This window comes from Pituophis catenifer, unplaced genomic scaffold, assembly GCF_029215685.1.
Source record: "Pituophis catenifer annectens isolate HBS135680 unplaced genomic scaffold, rPitCat1.0.hap2 SCAF_4, whole genome shotgun sequence".
Taxonomy (NCBI): domain Eukaryota; kingdom Metazoa; phylum Chordata; class Lepidosauria; order Squamata; family Colubridae; genus Pituophis; species Pituophis catenifer.
The window spans coordinates 39,384,122-39,403,945 of record NW_027256884.1 but is presented as its reverse complement, the minus strand read 5'-3'; the positions used below and the strand labels follow the sequence as shown (position 1 = coordinate 39,403,945).

General features: G+C 39.0%; 1 protein-coding gene across 1 annotated transcript in view; it reads left to right on the top strand.

Moving 5' to 3' along the window:
• OCA2 (OCA2 melanosomal transmembrane protein) overlaps positions 1-19,824 on the top strand; it is a 185,898-nt gene that overhangs the window by 96,040 nt on the left and 70,034 nt on the right. The window contains exons 15-17 of the mRNA XM_070943323.1: positions 11,779-11,926; positions 14,944-15,001; positions 18,356-18,464. Of these exons, the coding sequence (XP_070799424.1) occupies positions 11,779-11,926; positions 14,944-15,001; positions 18,356-18,464 (315 nt within the window). The remainder of the gene's footprint in view (positions 1-11,778; positions 11,927-14,943; positions 15,002-18,355; positions 18,465-19,824) is intronic.

The following is a 19,824-nucleotide window of genomic DNA, read 5'->3' as shown; positions in this document are numbered from 1 at the left end:
AAAGAATTAGGATTTTTCTTTCTCCTTGGAACCATTTTGGAGGGGTTCTGCCAGATGAAACAAGTTTCACTGAATAAAACAGAACAAGATCGAACCAGAGTTCCTCTTTCATGGAGATGTGAAATATAAATAAATAACCAGTGCTGAAGTTACTGTAACCAGTGTACTATATACAACTGGTCCTGGAGATAATCTTCTCATATCAATTATATAAGGAACATGCTGTAATTCCCATGAATTTTTTTCTTCTTTTAAAGCTTCTTCTCCAAGCTCTCATCCCAAATTTTGGAAAGCTAAAACAGAGAACTGTTTCTACGTCATTTGTATGAGCAGATCTTTTCATGGTTAAATGCGAAACAATTACTTTTGCTCTGGTTTGCTGTCAGACGAGCAATAATTTAAATATTTGTGTTTTCCTAAAAAGGCATATCTAATATAGAATCTGAATGGTTGTAAAGCTTGATAGAGGTGTATTTAGGCTATCATCACACCATTCCTTCATATCAAATTTGATATGATTACCTGCCCATACATAATTTATTTCTTTTCTGAGAACTGAAATACTCTGCTTGATTTAGGGACAGATTGACTGGATTGATGTGAAGCACTTTACATGGCTTGAAGATTGAACTACCACATAATGATGTTGCTTCTTGGAATGATTATGGTGGTGATAGCTTAGTAACCTCCCAAAAGGAAAAACCTCATTTAAGAAGTGTTTCATGAACTACTATATGTAGTAAAGGGCAATCACAGCATCCTTCTTGAATAAATCTTGCTAGATTTGTGTAGAGAAATAACGGTCAGAATGGGAATTGTTCCAGTATAAATATCTTATCCATAGATAATCAGTACATGATTAAAATGGCTGCTGATTCTGTGGTCCAGATATATTTTAAACATTTAAAGGTACCGTAATTCTCCCTGGTAATCAGGCAAAAGCAGGGAAAGATACTGCATTGGTTATTTCCAATTTTTGATGTAATCTCTGAAAGGTGACTGTGGATTTCAACAAAAATATTGTTTGTATATTTAAATTTTTGACACTTTTTAAAAAAGATTTTAGAATATTTTTATAATGATTGTTTGTTATATATTTGATTTCTGTGCACCACCCAGAGTAGTTTTTTGTGAATTGGACTGTAATGTATTGAGCCTGCTCCGTGGGCAGGCCCCCCTATTGGAATACTAAGTAACGTTCCGTTCGATGATTGGTTAGCCATCTGACAGCCAGTATATAAGGACTGTCAGGCAGACTTCGCGTGTTCTGTTTTTCCTGAGACAGCTCTGTGCGCCTAGCTGTCGATTGTTATTATTAAATGATATTACTTCAGACTTCAGATCGCCTAAGTCCGTCATTCCAATCTGGCCAGTATACGCCACTGGCGACGAAGGTGGGATCTTCCATCGGACCTGTTTAAATGAAAGACACAGAATGGTGACTGGTATGTAACATGCCGGCTAAATAGAAGTTAGTCCATGATGACAGTCACAGTAGCGAGTGAATAGCAAGCTGCAGTAATGGCGTCCACACAGAATTTTCCCCCTTTCAATCTGAGAACCAAATTGTGGGATGCTTATGTTGCCTATTTTGAATGTTTTTTGATTGCTAATGACTACATGAATTTGACAGCTGAGCGCAAACGTGTGTATTTTCTGAACTTCTGTGGGACAGAGATGTTCGACACTATGGCCCCGCAATCTATACATTCGGGGTGACGCTTATGTTGTCTATTTTGAATGTTTTTTGATTGCTAACGACTACATGAATTTGACAGTTGAGCGCAAACGTGCATATTTTCTGAGCTTCTGTGGGACAGAGATGTTGACTTTAATGGCCCCGCAATCTATACATTCGGGGACGTGGGAGGACTTCATGAAAAAGCTTAAAAGGCATTACGCACCAGCCCCCTCCAGGATAGTCCGCCGTCAGTAGTTTGTCCCTAGTAATTGTTGACGGTCCACTTCCAAGACTTTTGGGCCTTAATTGGTTCGATGCCCTGGGTCTCACCATCCAAGGGTCCATGCTATTAGATCATCGGAACTTGAGATTCTGTGTAAGGAATTCCCCTCGGTTTTTGATGACAAGCTGGGCAGGTACACCAGAAAACCAGTTTCTTTTAGTCTGGACCCTCAAGTACAGCCGTGACGGCTTAAACTGCACCGGGTGCCTTTTGCGCTGTGGCCAAAAGTGGGCGCGGAACTTGACAAGCTCATTGCGCAGGGCATACTGGAATCTGTCGATCACATGCATTGGGAAACTCCAACCATCATAGCAATGAAGGCGGATGGCTCTATCTGCATATGTGCAAACTACCAAGCGACAATTAACCAGGCATTGCAGTCCCATGCATACTCTGTTCCTGTGGTTCAGCACCTGTTACATTCATTAGGGAACGGGTCTATCTTGGGTAAACTTGACTTGGCGCAGGCCTACTAACAGTTGTCTGTGGACGACCTGACAGCTGACGCGCAGACAATCGTTACCCATCATGGAGCTTTCCGGTGCCACCACCTCCAATTCGGTGACAGCGTCGCCCCGGGGATATTCCAGAGCCTGATGAAGAGGTTGCTTCATGGAATCCCCGGGGTTGTTCCGTATTTCGATGATGTGCTGGTATCGGCTACCAGCACTGCCGAACTGTTGGACAGCCTCCGATTGGTTCTCTCACAATTTAAACGTTTAGATCTCAAAGTGAAGAAAACAAAATGCCTTGTCGCTGTTCCCCAAGTGGAATTCTTGGGATTTTTGATTGACGGAAAGGGGATACATCCGACAGCAGTAAAAACTAAGGCAATCCTTGACGCTCCACCTCCCAGAAGCAAAGCCGAACTCCAAGCCTTTTTGGGCCTCTTGATTGGCCATCCTCTTGATTGACAGCTCGCCGTTTGCCTTGACCGCCTCTGACATTGCTCGAGTTTCGGCTTGGGACCCAGAGGTATCCAGAGTCCTGGATTGGGTACTGAGGGGGTCGCCCACTGGTACTCTAGGCCCGGAGTGGCAACTGTACGTTGTACAGAAAACGGAATTATCGGCCCAAGGGGGATGTTTATTGTGGGGTCACCGGGTGGTGGTGCTGAAGCCTTTATGTACTTCCATTCTGGCATCCTTGCACTCAGGGCACCCCGGTATAGTTTGAATGAAGGCCCTGGGACAGGCCTATGGTGGCCTAACCTCGACCGATGTATTACTGAATGGGTGGCAACCTGGCATCAATGCCAGGAATTGCGGCCTATGCAGCCTAAGGGAAAGGCCTGGGAATGGGAGGACCCCAATGGGCTATGGTCCCACATTCATATTGATTTCACAGGACCATTCCATGGGCAGATGTTCTTGGTGGTAGCTGATGCCTACTCTAAGTGGGTTGAAATTTTACTGATGCACTCTACCTCCTCTGAAGCTGTCATCAGAGCCCTCTGTTCCATGTTCGCCACACACGGATTGCCCGACCTATTGGTGTCAGACAATGGGCCCCAATTAACAGCCACCATTTTCGAGCTTTTCCTCGCCAAATTAGGGATTCGCCATTGCCTAATATCTCTTTACCACCCGGCCTGTAATGGGCTTGTGGAAAGAGCCATCAGGTCTGCAAAGAAGGCACTGGGAAGGATGGGCCCCGGAGGATGGCAAGAGCGGTTGGTGGAGTATATGTTAGTTCAGCACACCACCCTATGTCAGGTCACCAATTGTACTCTGGCTGATTTATTAATGGGCTGCCAGATACGTACCATATTGGACAGGTTGCACCCCCGTTATGCCCCAAGAAAGCCGCCGGACTCTACAAGCACCCCCAGAGCATTCTTAGTAGGGGATTATATATGTGCCCGGAACTATGGGGGACAGCCGCTGTGGTTACTGGAAAAGTGGTGGATGTCATGGGGTCTTGTTCTTATAAAGTAGATCTTGGCCAGGGCCAGGACTGGCGGCACCACCAGGACCAACTAAGAGTCAGATGGCATGTCTCACATGGGCAGCAAGGGGTGGAAGGCCCACTAGGGGAAGCAGGGATGCTTGAACAGAGGGGGCCACCAGCAACCGACCAAGAAGACCCGCCACAACATGAGCCTCGGAATGCATCGACAGCCTATTGAGAGAGCACACACAGAGTGGAATGATAGACTTACCTGAAGCTGTTGAGGGAAGTCCTGGTCAAGCAGGGGATAAGGAAGCAGTTGAGGAGGCCGAGGCGGGTCCAGGACACGCAAGAGATTGGTCCCCACCGGAGCAGTTGGTAGAGGCGAGCCCCCGACGATCTGGATGAATCCGGCGCTGACCTGCGTACCTCCGGGACTACGCATGTGTGGTCCAGGTGGAAAGGGGTGTAATGTATTGAGCCTGCTCCGTGGGCAGGCCCCCCTATTGGAATACTAAGTAACATTCCATTCGATGATTGGTTAGCTGTCTGACAGCCGGTATATAAGGGCTGTCAGGCAGACTTCGCACTTTCTGTTTTTCCTGAGACAGCTCTGTGCGCCTAGCTGTCGATTGTTATTATTAAATGGTGTTACTTCAGACTTCAGATCGCCTAAATCCGTCATTCCAAACCGGCCGGTATACGCCATGGACAATATAAATATGATTAATAAATAAATAAGTAAAGATGCATCAATTTCAGTATGGGTATAGGTCTGTGATGGCAAACCTATGGCATGCGTGCCACAGGTGGCACACGTAGCCATATCAATGGGCACGCCAGCTCAGCTCTGGCGCGCATGCGTGCGCCGACCAGCTGATTTTTGGGCCTTCTGGGCCCACCAGAAGTAGGGAAACAGGCTGTTTCCTGCCTCCAGAGGGCCTGGGTTGTGGTGGAGAAGGCCCGTTTTTCTTTCTCACCTGGCTCCAGATCCTCTCTATGCATCTGGGGAGGGTGAAAACAGCCTTTCCCACTCCCTCGGAGGCCCTCCGGAGGCCTGAAACAGCCATTTCCCAACTCCTGGTGGGACAGGAAGTGACGTTTTTTGCTGTCCCCAGCAAAAAATAACTATTAGATTTTATATGAGAAGCAATGCCAATTAAAAAGGAGCCAGAGAGTCATTTGGCCTGTCAACTAAGCTGAAAGGGGCTTCATGTTGAAAAAAGTGCTGTTTTTCTTATATTTAAAATATTACATTTATGCTCACTGTTTTCAAGACTTGTCCTATTATGTTTTGTATTTGTTAACTTTTTTTTTTTAAATTAGGACAAGGTTTTTCAAAAGTTAGAAATAATCTGCATTTTTTTTGAATCTCTGGGAGATCATGACAGAAAATGCAAAAAAACCCCCAAACATGACCTTTTTGCAAAGATGTTGACTTACTGATTGGCTGATGGTTGATTACATGTATCAAGCCAGTCTTTACACCTAATGATCATGTAGACAGATCTTTCCAATAAGATCTGTCCCCAGCCTGGCTCTGCAGGTCTTCCAACAGTATATTGACTTCTGCTGTAACTTAATTCATCATCTGGTCATCCCTTTCTTCTTATATTTTCTATCATGATCAACTTCTCCAGAGAGCTGTCTTTGTATAAAGTGTTCAAAGTATGATAATTTGAGTCTGATCACAGTAACTCTGGATTAATTTCTTTATTTTCCATTGTTTGTTTTCTTGGCTATTGGGGAAAGTGTATATCACTAGTCTTTTCCAACATCAAAGTTCAAAAGCATCAATTTTCTTTATATTCTGCTTCTTCAAAGTCCACCTTTTGCTTCCATAGAATGTCACAGGACATACCATTCCTTGCATGATTCTGATCTTTGTAAGTACAGACATGTCATAGCATTTGATTATCTTTTCTAATGCCTTCATTGATAGTCTGTAGCATACTGTATTTCTTGACTGCTGGATGCTTTTTTTGTTTTATTTTGTTATACTCAGTACTAAAAGGCACACTTCCAAATTTTTTCTCAGCTCTACAATGGTTTTTGTACCTGCTGTCATTAGTTTAGGCTTCTTTAGACTTAATCTTGAAAATGGTGACTATCTGCTTGAAATCATATGATGAAACTACTTTATTCCTTCTCTTTAGCTTAACTTGTCATCCAGAGCCAGTCCCTGGCTATCTCTTTGATTTTTATAATTGAGCTCTTCCACCTCCTTGTCCCAGTAATACAGTCAATTTGATTTCTCTGTACCTCATTTGGAGATGTCCCTGTGTACTGTAGAGACATCATTTTAGTTGTATGAAGATGATGTTAGAAAAAAAGAAATGATAGAATTGGCAGGAACAGAAATTTAATTGTAATTCTCCTGCCTTATTTCTATTTTCTAAGCCATATGGATCAGCTAATCTTATTTCCTCAGTATTTTCAACTTTGGTATACCAGTTTCCAACCTCAAGTACTGCATCTTGCATTTTCTGTCAAGATGAGTTTCAGATTGAACTTCCAGCTGTATTTCAGATTGAACCTTATCATAAAATTCATCTGCATTGGATAACAAACATATTAAAAGGTGTCCATGAAGTCTAATAGCTATTATTTAGCCACTGACTGCCTAGTGCCTGAATAATATTATCTTTGCTATATTTTTATTGAACCTGTAAGAAATGTTGATCTTTCTTTTATTTTTTTAATGGCGTCCTAAGTAGTAAACAGCGTCTTCTCATTGAAAGTGTCCAATTCTAGTTCATTTCAATTTACTGATGCCTAGGATATCAGTGTTTATCTATTTATTTCATTTTTCCTATGTTCATGCTTCTATGTTTAGGTATAGAGGGTACGAAAGATGATCTTGAGAGAAATATTGAAGAACAATTACCTAGGCAAAAGAGTCTGAAACATTTTAAAGACCTAAAAAATGAGATGATATTCAGAAACAACTCAGGCAACATCTCCCTGATTCATGGGAGTATAAGGAGTGACGGTAGAAGAGTTACACCACAATTACACTTGCAAAATTCTGTTAATGTAACCTATGTCAATGAAGTTTAGTTCTGAACTCTTTGTGGAACATTCCCTCAAAGAGCTGATGGTTCATTTGGTTTCTTGGTCAAGTTCAGGGGTGATTTATGATAGTCTTCTCTTATGGAGTAAAATTATGCTTTTGTGGTTGTCATTAAAGTGATCATCTATCTCCAGCATCTTCTTGTATTGCTACTGCTTGATGTAGGTTTTTGTTTAGTTTACCTGGAAGAATATTGCTTAGAACATTGTAAGCCGCCCTGAGTCTCCAAAGAAGGGCGGCATATAAATCAAATTAAAAAAAAAAAAAAAAAGAACCTTCATGTCTTGAATGACTCTACTGGGAATACATAATGCTGGCATACAGTTCTGATGTTCTTCATTTTTCTTTTCCAGAAATACTCCCCCTGACTATGATCAGGCAGCACAACAGAATTTAAGATTATTTTTTTTCAAGTATAATATAACTGGCACTCCAAATACTGTTTGATTATTGTAGTGTTATGTGGAAATGACTTTGGGAGACAGGGGGAAGAGCCACAGTCAGTGAACAGTGAGATTAGAGGCAGTTTAGGCTGCAGCAGAATTGTGGGCATGGCAAACTTCTTAGAAAGGTCCCTCCTTAGTTTCTTGAGCTATAAAGCAATATGGGAGAAATGTATTTTCAGATTTGCAAGATCTTGTTAATGTAGCCTTATTATTCTATGAGTGTGCTTCCTGTCTGGACTACCTCGCAAAGCTGATCTCAGTCTTGCCAGTCTTAAAATATATACAGGATGTTCCTGATTTATGACCACAATTGAGCTCAAATTTCCTGCTGCTAAGTGAGACAGTTGTTAGATAGTTGCCCCATTTTATAATCTTTATTGCTACAGTTATTCAGTGAATCACTGCTGTTGTTAAATTAGTAACATGAGCTTTCCCATTGACTTTGCTTGTCAGAAGATTGCAAAAGGTGACCACATGACCTTGGGACACAGCAACCGTCGAAAGTATGAACCAGGTGCTGTGTGTCTGAATTTTGATCATATGACTATGGGGATGCTGCAATGGTCATAAGTGTGAAAAATGGTCATAACTCACTTTTTTAATGACATAGCTTTGAACCGTCACTAAATGAACAGTTGTAAGTTGAGGCCTATCTATATCTCCTCATCTCCTTCTGCAGACTAAACTAAAGGACTAGCTGTCTCTTATCCAACCATTCCCCTGGCTATGGCTCTTCCTCCTGTCTCCCAAGGTCTGATCAACCAACCTCTACCTCTATAGGGAATTGTCAAGGAATATTGGAGTTATATTCCAACTACATCCAAAGATCTATAAATCTGATTAAAAAACTTGCAAAGAGAATATGAGGGTGATGGCCAATATAATTTCAAACATACAAACCAGTGGTGGGTTGCCCCTGGTTCACACTGGTTCTATAGAACTGGTAGTAAAACTGGCAGGAGGCTCTGCCCACTGACCCTGACATCATCAAAACGCTTCTGCGCATGTGCAGAAGCTTCTGCGCTTGCACAGAAGAGCATGTGCGCGCGAGCAAAGCAATTGCACGCGTGTGGCCCCGTTGCGAACCAGTAGAAAAGGTAAGTAGAACCCACCCCTGATACAAACATATGTAAATATCAGGGGTGGGTTTTACTTACCTTTACTACCAGTTCACAACGGGGCAACACGTGTGCGATTGCTTGGCTTGCGTGCGTGCGCTTTTCTGCGCAAGCGCAGAAGCATTTTGATGACATCAGGGTCAGTGGATGGAACCTCCCGCCGGTTTTACTACCGGTTCTATAGAACCGGTGCGAACCAGGGGCAACCCACTACTGGTAAATATATATTTAGAGTACACACACACACACTCTAATGATTTGTTTTCAAAATATCCCCACACCAGTCAATAGACTAGTGAGTATATCAGTCTTAGAAGATTATTGTATCAATTGATTTCTTCTTGATCCCAGCAGTTGTTTAATTGTGCAGAAATATATACCACAGCATATTATAGATGCACTAACTGAAAGGAACAATCTTTGTCTGAAAACAATAGAATGAATTGCAGAAAGACTTTTTTCTCCAGATAGTTGCTAAAGAGTAACCTTTTGAAAAATGTTATCAGCTTGGTTTTGGAAATGATGTAACCTAGGAACCTAACACTGTGAGAGGCAGTGTCTATATATGGAATAAATTACAATTGTTTTGATAGTTTTCAAGATTGAATGCAATCTTCTTGGCAACAAATTATATTGTCAGGGTTTTTTTTTTAGCTTAGTGAAGAGCAGTAATTTGTGATTTTGAATTTGATTTACTGCAGATGAAAATTACCTAAAATTGGTATTGTGCAGATAAATAAGTAAACAGGTGATGAAAAATACACTTTATGGCATATGAACCACTCAGGTCAGAATTCAGTAGCTGTAAGGGTCAGATGGATGATGGAAAGAGAGTCCTGCAAATCTCAGTAGTAAAAGAATATTGTATTTCTGATACCATTTTAGACATTTTTATAAATTGAAGAATAGTAAAGTGTAAGACTTTGATACATTGCCCACATTTAGATGGCAGATTGTGTGAAAAAGCTGACAGCTGAATTATAATTCTTTGTCAAAATGTCTTTTCTTTGATTGAACATTTGTGTTAGCTGAATGTACAGTTGTGTAATGCTAATTGTAGCTGTAGAAATCCAGGTTCAGATCTTCAGTTAACTAATGAGACTTCACTAGATAATTTTCACTGAGTCACTGTCTCCCATCCTAACCATCTTCTAGGGTTGTTGTGAAATTGCAAAAGTAAAAAGTATTTTCTATCTTGCAAAAACATATAGAAATTATGCCCATAATAATTACTACGATAAAAAAAAACCTAGTGCACAATTTTGAACCATTGCATTCTAAGCCATGATTATCAAATGGCTTGAATCTTCACATTATAAATAATTAGAACGATAGAATTGAAAAAGGCCATTTAGGTCATGACACATCTCCCTCCTTAGTACAACCATGGGAATTCAATAGGGGGCTAATTCAGACATTCTCTTAATTCTGGGCTTTGTGTCTATAAAAATGAAAGGAAACTCAAATGAGATAAGGCAAGGTGAAAAGTAACAAACCATGATCTCACTGTCACCATCATTACTATGATCTAATTTCTGTTGCATTCATTTAATCAATGTGGATCATTTGTTGAACTGATAGCACTTGGGCTTTGCTTTATTATTAACATTTTTGATCATGCTGATCCTGTAGGCCAGGTCTGTCAAACTCCCGGCCTGTGGGCTGGATGCGTCATGGGCTGGCCACACCCATCCCCATTTTAGCAAAGGGGAAAAAAGTCCCAATACGTCATGTGACACCGCCATGATGACATGAGTTTGACACCACTGCTCTAATAGGAGCAGCTGTTCAGGTTTTTTTCATGTGATTATCCCCATTTTAGATTTCTGAAAAGCAGAATGTGTGATCTGAAATTATTGGTAGAAAAAAGTGGCAATGTATTCTGCCCAGGATCTTTTAATGGCCTATAGTATCCTAGTCCATCACAACAATTCATGATAGGTTATATTCTAGCTTAGCTTCTGATTAAAATACTCAATTTCAAAAAATAGAACTGATCCTTTATATGTTAGATATGTTTTAACATTTGAAATGGTGTGGTACAAGTAATTTCTTAAAAAGAACTCAGGGTTCAAATCAAAAGTTTAAACAGCAGGATGTTAAATTGACAGTGTATTATATTTAATGCTTAGCCAAAAGAGTTCAAGATTCAACTTAACTGTACATTAATCTTTTGTATATCAAAAAGATCTGTTGCCAAAAGAAAGAATAGGATTTAAATGTTGAATAAATTTCACATTTTCAATGCTCTCTACATAAAGTAATTACAAAAATTGGCATAGCTATGAATATCATTTTATGAATATTTAACATATCTAAGAATAAGATTTAAGTATATAAATGAACAAAAAGCCAATCATAGTACATAAATACTAAAAACATTCTAATCTGTTGTGCAGTTTTATCTACACCAAACCTCTTTCAGTTTCAGACATAATTAGAATGGTTCACTTGAATGACTGCATTTGTAATTTTTGCAGTAAACTTTAATATTTGTAAAGTAAACTTTCTAATAAATACATAAAATGACTAGTGATTGCTTTGGAACCAAGATCCATTTCCATGATTTCATGCACTATTATTTTTTCCCCTAATGGATTTCTAGAAAAGAAATGCAATAATACTGGGTCAATAGAGATCCCCAGACCACCTGATTTGCTCCTGGATCTAATATTTAGCATCTATAAAATATTATCTTAAGTTGCTTTGCATCAATTTCTTAGCAGTTATTATTCAGTGCCATTTGGAGATGCAGGATTACATCAACTAGTGCTCTTTTTATTGTTCCTGTATAATTGCCTGATCAATTTCTGATTTAGGGTGAAATGCTACCAGTTCACACCGGTTCGGGCGATCCAGTAGTAAAAAAAGCTACCAGTTCGGGTGAACTGGGAGTAAAAAAATGCTACTGTTTGTCTGAACCAGTATTTTCAACGATCAGCTGTGTTACGCGATTTATTTTCGCTAGAAAGCAGGAAATCCTGTTTTAGTGAATCTAAATCGCGCGGCACAGCTGTTCCACCCTCTCGCTGTTCTGCTTACCTTCAAAAGGTGCGTGTTTGGTATGCACTGCACATGCGCATGCATGCAGCGTATGTTTGCTGTGCACTGTGCATGCATGCGCATGCAACGTGAATTTGGCTTGCACCGCGCATGCACAGGCAGTGAACTGGTGGCAACCCGCAGAGGATTTCACCACTGGATATCATATATACCTCTGTTGTGACTAGGAAAATTGAAATGTGCCATATTGTCACTCTCAGCTAAATAATTTTATTTCTTTTTAGAACTGAAACATGAAATCCATGTTTGGAAGCTGACAGCCCAGAGAATTAACCCTGCAAGCAGAGAAGAAACAGCTGTGAAGTGCCTCTTAATGCAAAAAGTTAGAACTCTAGAGTTTTTGCTAAGGAAAAAGCTCAAAACTTTCCACAGGTAACATCAGGCTCTTGAGAGCTAGTCTTATTGAAAACAAGACCTACACTGAATCTTCTTTAGCTTTATTATAAATGAAAGGTTAGGACTCAGGGTTTTCAGACTTAGCAACTTTAAGATATATGGACTTCATTTCCCTAGAATTCTCCTGCCAGGGGGTTGAAATTGACACATCTTGCTGAGCTTGAGAAATACTGGATAAAGTTAAGGAAATCTCAATACTTAAGACTACTTTTATTTTAGAGCCTCATTTAGCTCTCATATTTAGAGTAATATTCTGTATTTTCTTTCAAATGTTTCTCTTGTCAAACAATGGGTTGCTTGCCCATTTCCTGGAAAACTAAGAAATATGCAGATATTGTTGGATATTTTTCCACTGTCTTCTGCATCCTTACCAGGCTGTGAATAGGCAATTATATATACAGTAAATAAGTCTTCACAAAATATCTATCAGCAGATTTTCAAGGTAATTATCTTCATATATGTGGAAGTGATGCATAAATGTTATGTACCAAGCCCTGTGTACCTCCAAATCAGAGCTAGAGAAAGAGGAAATTGACCTGAGAATGTTTAGCTATGGTATAAAGTGGATTGAGAAACAGAAGTCAAGGTGCAGGATGAAATCTGGTTCGATCAAGATTTAATGTGATAAAAAAGCAGCAACAAAAAATGAACTCAAAAATATTTTTAATTAAACACATTAAATGTAAATGAGATTTTTTTTGAAAACATATCTATATTATATACCTCAATAGGAATCCTGCAGCTGCTATAGAGTGTAAATTTAATGGGAAATCTGAATTTTCTATTATGTGGTAGTCCAGGACCATTCTAAATGAAACAATTGCTCAGAATTGCATCCCTGAATCTTTTAATTTTGTTACCCCCAACTACAAATATTAAAAAGAGAAACACCATTAAATAGCCCAAGAAATTCTATTGATATTTACTGTTAGTGAAATATCCATTCTTTTTAAATTCATGGATTGTTGGAAAGAAATTATGTGAAGGGGTGAATCTCTTTGGGTCTATCCATCAGCAAGATAGTTCTTTGAAACTTTAAAAGAACAAACCACAATTGGTATAGTTAGAGGAGCTGACAAAAGAAAGATTCATTTAAAAATGAGCCCAACAATTCCATTATTTTTTCTTCTGGCCCATCCCTAGAAAATAGGCAATTGCAACCACTCAATTCTAGGACCTTTTATCTTCCCTCCAGATTATCTGACCCAGCGCAAAATATATGCAAACTTTTTTCTATTTCTCAGTAACACACATACATACCCAGACTGAATGAGAGGCGAGACCAGAAATAGACACAGAAATGCAACATATTTTTTTGAAAGGAGAAGAAAACACAGATGCTTCCTATAGCCACTGTTGATAAAATGCTTTAATGTATTATGTACGTTATATTCTGTATTCATCACTTATCTTGTTTTTAAGGAGGAAGCACTGGAGTGAAAAGTATTCACAGATTACAGATTTATTTTGGAGCATGTTGACATTTGACTTGGGGAGTAAACTTACAAACAATAGAGTGATAGTGTCAGTTTCTTGAGGTATTGTGTGAAGATTTTGACTGGATATGTCAGACACAAAAAGCACATATTTATTTATTTATTTATTTATTTATTTATTTATTTATTTATTTATTTATTTATTTATTTATTTATTAAATTTTTATACTGCCCCCTCTCCCGAAGGACTCGGGGCGGTGAACAGCCAAAATTAAAAACACACAATACAAATATTAAAATACATTAAAACAAAATTAAATTATCTTAGGCTTCTCCAATTTAAAACCCCGTTACCCATAAAATTCACCCAATTAATTTTTTTTTTTTTTTTTTTTAACCCAGCCCGGCTTGCTGAAATAAAAAAGTCTTCAGGGCCCGGCGGAAGGTCCGGAGGTCCGGGATTAGTCGTATCCCTGGGGGCAGCTCATTCCAGAGGGCGGGTGCCCCCACAGAGAAGGCTCTTCCCCGGGGGGTCGCCAGCCGACATTGCCTGACAGACGGCACCCCGAGGAGACCCTCTCTGTGGGAGCGTGTTGGCCGGTGGGAGGTTATCGGAGGCAGAAGGTGGTCTCGTAAATAACTGGGTCCTAAGCCATGGAGCGCTTTGAAGATGAGAACCAACACCTTGAAGCGCACTCGGAAGACCACTGGAAGCCAATGCAGCTCGCGCAGGAGAGGTGTCACGTGGGAGCGCCATGCCGCCCCCATAAGTACCCGCGCGGCCGCATTCTGCACCAGTTGGAGCCTCCGAGTGCTCCTCAAGGGGAGCCCCATGTAGAGAGCATTGCAGTAGTCAAGGCGGGAAGTAACGAGGGCATGAGTGACCGTGCATAGGGAGTCCCGATCCAGAAAGGGGCGCAACTGGCGTATCAGGCGAACCTGATAGAAAGCCCCCCTGGCCACGGCCGTCAAATGCTCTTCTAAGGACAGCCGTGCGTCCAGGAGGACACCCAAGTTACGCGCCCTCTCCGTGGGGGCCAATGTCTCGCCCCCAATAGTCAGCGATGGCACCAGCTGACTATATCGGGACGCCGGCAGCCACAGCCACTCAGTCTTGGAGGGATTGAGTCGGAGCCTCAAAATGTATATGTATATATAAATATAAAATGTAACTGATGTTTCATGAGGATACAACCTTGTTGTTTTTGGATAAATTAACTAGACACGATGTCATGGATGTGTTATATTTGTAGATAGCGATCCAAAGTTCCGTGGGGCACACCACAAATTCTTCTAAGCTTTTGAGGGATCTTGTTGTAAATCATAGGTACTGTTCATCATACCTAGCATTTGCATTTAAGATTCCTTGGAAATGTGGAGAAATTCCACTGTTTGGAATATAATAGTGTCATGTATTGTTTAAGATAGATACAGTATATGTTGTGTCACTTAATGGTAAGTGGATATGGAACATAAATATTAAGTATAATTATCAGTAACAAATAATGATCTAAGTTCTTTTTCTATTAGTGTGGTTTTATATATATTATATTTCAGACAAATCTCACAAGAAGATAAAAACTGGGAAACAAATATCCAGGAGCTCCAAAAAAAGGTAAACAATTCTGAGAAATGTTCACCTACATCTATAATGTTTTACTCTTCTTAATATTGAGAACAATGCAGATGCACAAAATCTTCTATTTTGAAATCTGCCAAGGACACAAAAAATAATTGGGGAAAAATTATTTTGAGCCTGAAGTGGCCATATGGGTACTCTCCCTTAGGTCATATATAAAAGATAGTCTTACTTCACAAGACGATCTTTGTCTGAAATAGAAACTGGTTTGTTGCTTTGCATTTCAGAAGAGCCAGTACCATTATGCAATTGTTTATTATGCTCAATCTCAGTAAAATCTCAATAAAGAATAAAATAAAACTAAAATAGTAAAACATTAAAAACAAAAGCCAGTAAGAGGGGTATAATGAACAAAACACACTACAATAAAACAATACAATTATGAGTAATACAAAAACTGAGTAATATTTAAGGGATGATATGTGTGGTGGAGAAAAAATACCACTTTCCATTTAACTGAACCATAGCAGCAGAGTATCTGTGGACATAGTGCCTGTTATATATAAATACTGTTCTGATGAGACAACCTGGGGCAGAGTTAAAAGAGGTATCAGTCTAGAATCCCTACATAGTCATAAGCAAACTAAGTCCAACCTCCCTTGAATTCTGTTGACCGTTATCTAATTCCAAGCAGGTGATAACCATTAGTTGAGAATATTCCTGTACATAGGCATAAGTAGCAATAAATCAGTTTAATTGGACCTTCATATGTGGATCTGATCTTTTGTGCCTAATAGGAACAGATGTGGGGTTTTGGAGAAGAATCTTGAGGGAGGCAGTGAGTGCCAGAGAACAACAAATAGAAAGCACCCCAACACTTCTATGCTGCCTGGCTGAAACTCAACTCATTGCCTAGGCAAAGAGAGCTGGTTCCTCTCTTCTAGAAAGCCTTCTCCAGAGGGAAGCAAGAGGTCAAAAATTGCACACTGAGAAGTTGCTCATAAACACACAGCTGGGGCTGGAAGACTTATTTAGACAGGAGAACAAGCCTCAAACTGTTGCTGACAGATCTGTTTACCACCTTGATTAGACATTTGATATTGAAATTACTTCGAGTTCTAGGATTGGACTGATGAAGCAGTGTCTGTTCATGTTTTCAACCATTGTCCTTGAACACTCAAGGAACTGAGGAGAATAAATTTCAGCAAGTTCTTTAGATCTCTGGAGTATGCAGTATTTGCTTTCTGTTACTTGCTAGCCAACTCCCCACCCTTCTCTCTGCAAAGCTATCTATCTGCCTCAGGATGATTCTATTTTTTATTATTTTTAATTATATTTATATGCTACCCATCTCACTGCCAAGCAACTCTGGGTGGCTAACAACAATATAAAAACACAATATAAAATGATGAAACATTAAAAACATTCAGCAGACAATAACTAGTGAGAAAACTGAGTTTCTTGGGAATTTGATTAAAAGACAAGTTGAAAATCAAGCACATATACTTTTATAAAAAGCACAATATAAAAGAAAGTGACCCTCATTTTACATGGACAAAGCTGGACTGCATATGGCATTCCTTTAAGCTTTCCTTAAAATTGCTCAGTTAGACTTTCAGTACTTTGAAATATGGTAGTAATAAGGTTGTTCTAACTTTTGATACTTTAGTTGATCAAAATATCTGGTTGGGATGATGCTGATTGGCCTTCTAAAAATAAATCTGTTAGAAGGTTTGACCATGGCTGTAATGTATTGCCTTCCTGCCTAGTTAGATGGGTGAAAATCTAATGCTAAAAGATTTTCCGAAAATATACTATTAGTAGTACTAAATGCAGTACTACTACTGCATTTTCTGCTATATAGATCTTTTCTATCTTGTGAAGAAATTATCAGGTGGATGTTACTATGGTTAGTCCTAAATAGCAAAAGGATATACTTAACCAATAATTAAAGATCCATGTCTGCAGATCCACTGTGGTAACACTAGCAGCTTTGTGGAGAGCTGCATTGAGTCCACATTGGGCCATTTGAAAAATTTGCTTACATTTTTTTTGTCCCAATTCTGGTGATGCAGAATTGCCAAACTGTCATAGTTAGATGAGCCATATTTGAATTGTCATGTTTGGTTTGTTAGTAAAAATTGTTCCATAGTTTGTAGAGATAAAATAATATATCTAGTGATGAGATCTAATGACTGATGCCAATTTCTTGGAGTTGTGCAATATATAATTGCAAACTCCCAGATGGGAACTCTGCCTGCTGCATGGTTATGACTCATTAAAGCAGCTGCATCTATTTCCAGAATTGCTTGTCTGTACAAAAATCCATCCACATCCCCATGTTCTGAAGCACTATTTCTGAACTGCCTCTAAGACATTGCAGAGTGCTAAAGCATTATTTAATTCAGCCTAGTTTGTGAGCCATTTTATATTTCCATTAGCTAATATTTATTTGAAAATGTTTTTAATAGCATATCTGATTTGATTATGTAAATGGAGAGAGAATCCAATCCTTGTGAATTAAAGAAGTTCTCAAAACTGCTTTATGCATTAGTATTGTATATGGAGAACATGATAGCTTTTTCAGAACTTCTGGAAAAGAATGCCTAGAGATTGGATACAGATATGTGGTAAACTCTCTTTCTAATCTGAGATTTGATGGACAGCATTCCTAACTGTACATTTTAGCTTAATGCTGTTATCAATTTATTGCAGCTTTTTCCTGCAATGGAAAATTAGGAATAAAGATTCCACTGCAAATTTCTGTTTTTCTCATTCTTAAAAGTTACCCAGAGGGGGGTTTATGGATCTTGAATAAAGATACTTTCCTAAAGTGGAGGTCTATGTCAAATTATTCATTTAATTTGTTTCTAAATGCATGTTTGTGCATGGGGGAAAATCACAGTAAATACTATATACAATAATAAATGTGTAAAAGTGCTCTACCTGTATTGTAACCATAATTAATGCCATTTGTCAATAACTTGACATAGTAACTGTTGAGAGGCTGTTTAGTCCTGGAATGTGTGGTTCCTGGTAGTTAAACATTATTAAGGGACTTTCATTCTGGTGTTTCTGTTCCTGCTATAATAAAGCATGAGATCTAATTTTATTCGTATGATGAAAATGAAAACTTCTTCAATTGAGATGAAAGACTTGCTGCTGTTCCCAAGATTGTCAATAGGGTTCTATTTGGAAATGTAATACAAATCTCTAAAATCCAAATGTGTTTCATTCTAAATTTAAAATATTGTTTTAATACTTTAGATGTTTCCCCTGCCATTTTAATGAAAACATATATTACAATCATATTTGGTTCTGGCTTGGGAAACATGCTAGTATATTTGAAGACTATTTTCACTTGATTCATCTATTTTCTCTTTTGAACAGCACAGAATAACAGACAAGTTGCTTCTCATCAAATGCCTGATGGTTTTAGGAATTGTTATTCTCATGTACTTTCTCAATTCATTTGTTCCAGGAATTCATTTAGATCTTGGTAAGTTCCATTTGGATTATTTATTGGTATTTAAATATATTTTACTTTTATAGGAGACGAGCAGGCAGAGTTGGGGGCAGAGTTAGGTGCATCATTGGTTTAGAGTCGTCGTGTTCCCATAAGCGCTCCAGGTCTTACCTCTCCTGCATTCCATTGACCCTTATCATTGGCCAATTTAGTGTTGAAGTTTTGTTGACCAGATTCTTATGTATGGCTTTAAATGAATCTTCTATGCTGCAACCTCACAAATGGTCCTGATTTTTTGTGCCTGACACTACAAGAGCTGTAGTGGCGCAGTGATTAGAACGCAGTACTGCAGGCTACTTCTGCTGACTGCCGGCTGCCAGCAGTTTGGCAGTTCAATTCTCACCAGCTCAGGGTTGACTCAGCCTTCCATCCTTTCGAGGTCATTAAAATGAGAACTCAGATTCTTGGGGGCAATATGCTGATTCTGTTAACAGCTTAGAGTGGCTGTAAAGTACTGTGAAGTGGTATATAAGTAAGTGCTATTGCTATTTAAGTGCAGTACTGCACTTATGCAGTACTCCATGCATGTTTGTGTGTGTGTGTATGTGTGCGCGCGTGCGTGCGTGCTTGTGTATATATATATATATTCTTAAGCATAATTCCTATATACTTCAAGACTATGTAATTCTATCTCATTTGTTGAAGGCTTGATGGTACATTTCTTATATTGCACTATAAAAGATTTATCTATCTTCTGTCTGGTTTTACCTGTTGCTGGGTTCTTGACAATTAATCATATAAACTATAATTGAAATATAGTTTATATATTGTGCTACTAGTGCCACAACTACTATACCTTTTTTTAAAATGGAAAATAAGATTCTTTTTCTAAAGTTCTTGGTCTGGATTTGTATGGATAGAGATAGATTTTGTTCAATGATCTTTTAAAGAAATGTACCATAGATTGGGTTGAAGACATTTTATATAATACTTTAGCACATATACTCTACATACTAGGATTACAGAGGACACTTGGGAATACATTTTTTCATGTATACGTTTAATTTTCTGTGAATGCATGTAAAAGAGAGCCTAACCATTTCTCTGCATTTCAAGCAGTGTCCCAGTTATCTTCCAAACTGGTGTTAGCTGCAGAAGTAGAACCCCGATTAAGAAAGGGGGCTCAGTAGAAACCTTATTGTCCATCCTAATTATAGCTAAAAGGCTTAGAGGCCTTTCTCTATGCAGTGAAATCTCAAGTTAGTAGATCTGGATATAATGGGTGTTGCATGGAATGTACCAGTTTTCGTCATCAATTAACTTGATTTGCTTAATTACATAATTAAACAAGGGATGCAAATTCCAATATACAAATAATACAAATTGACAGAAA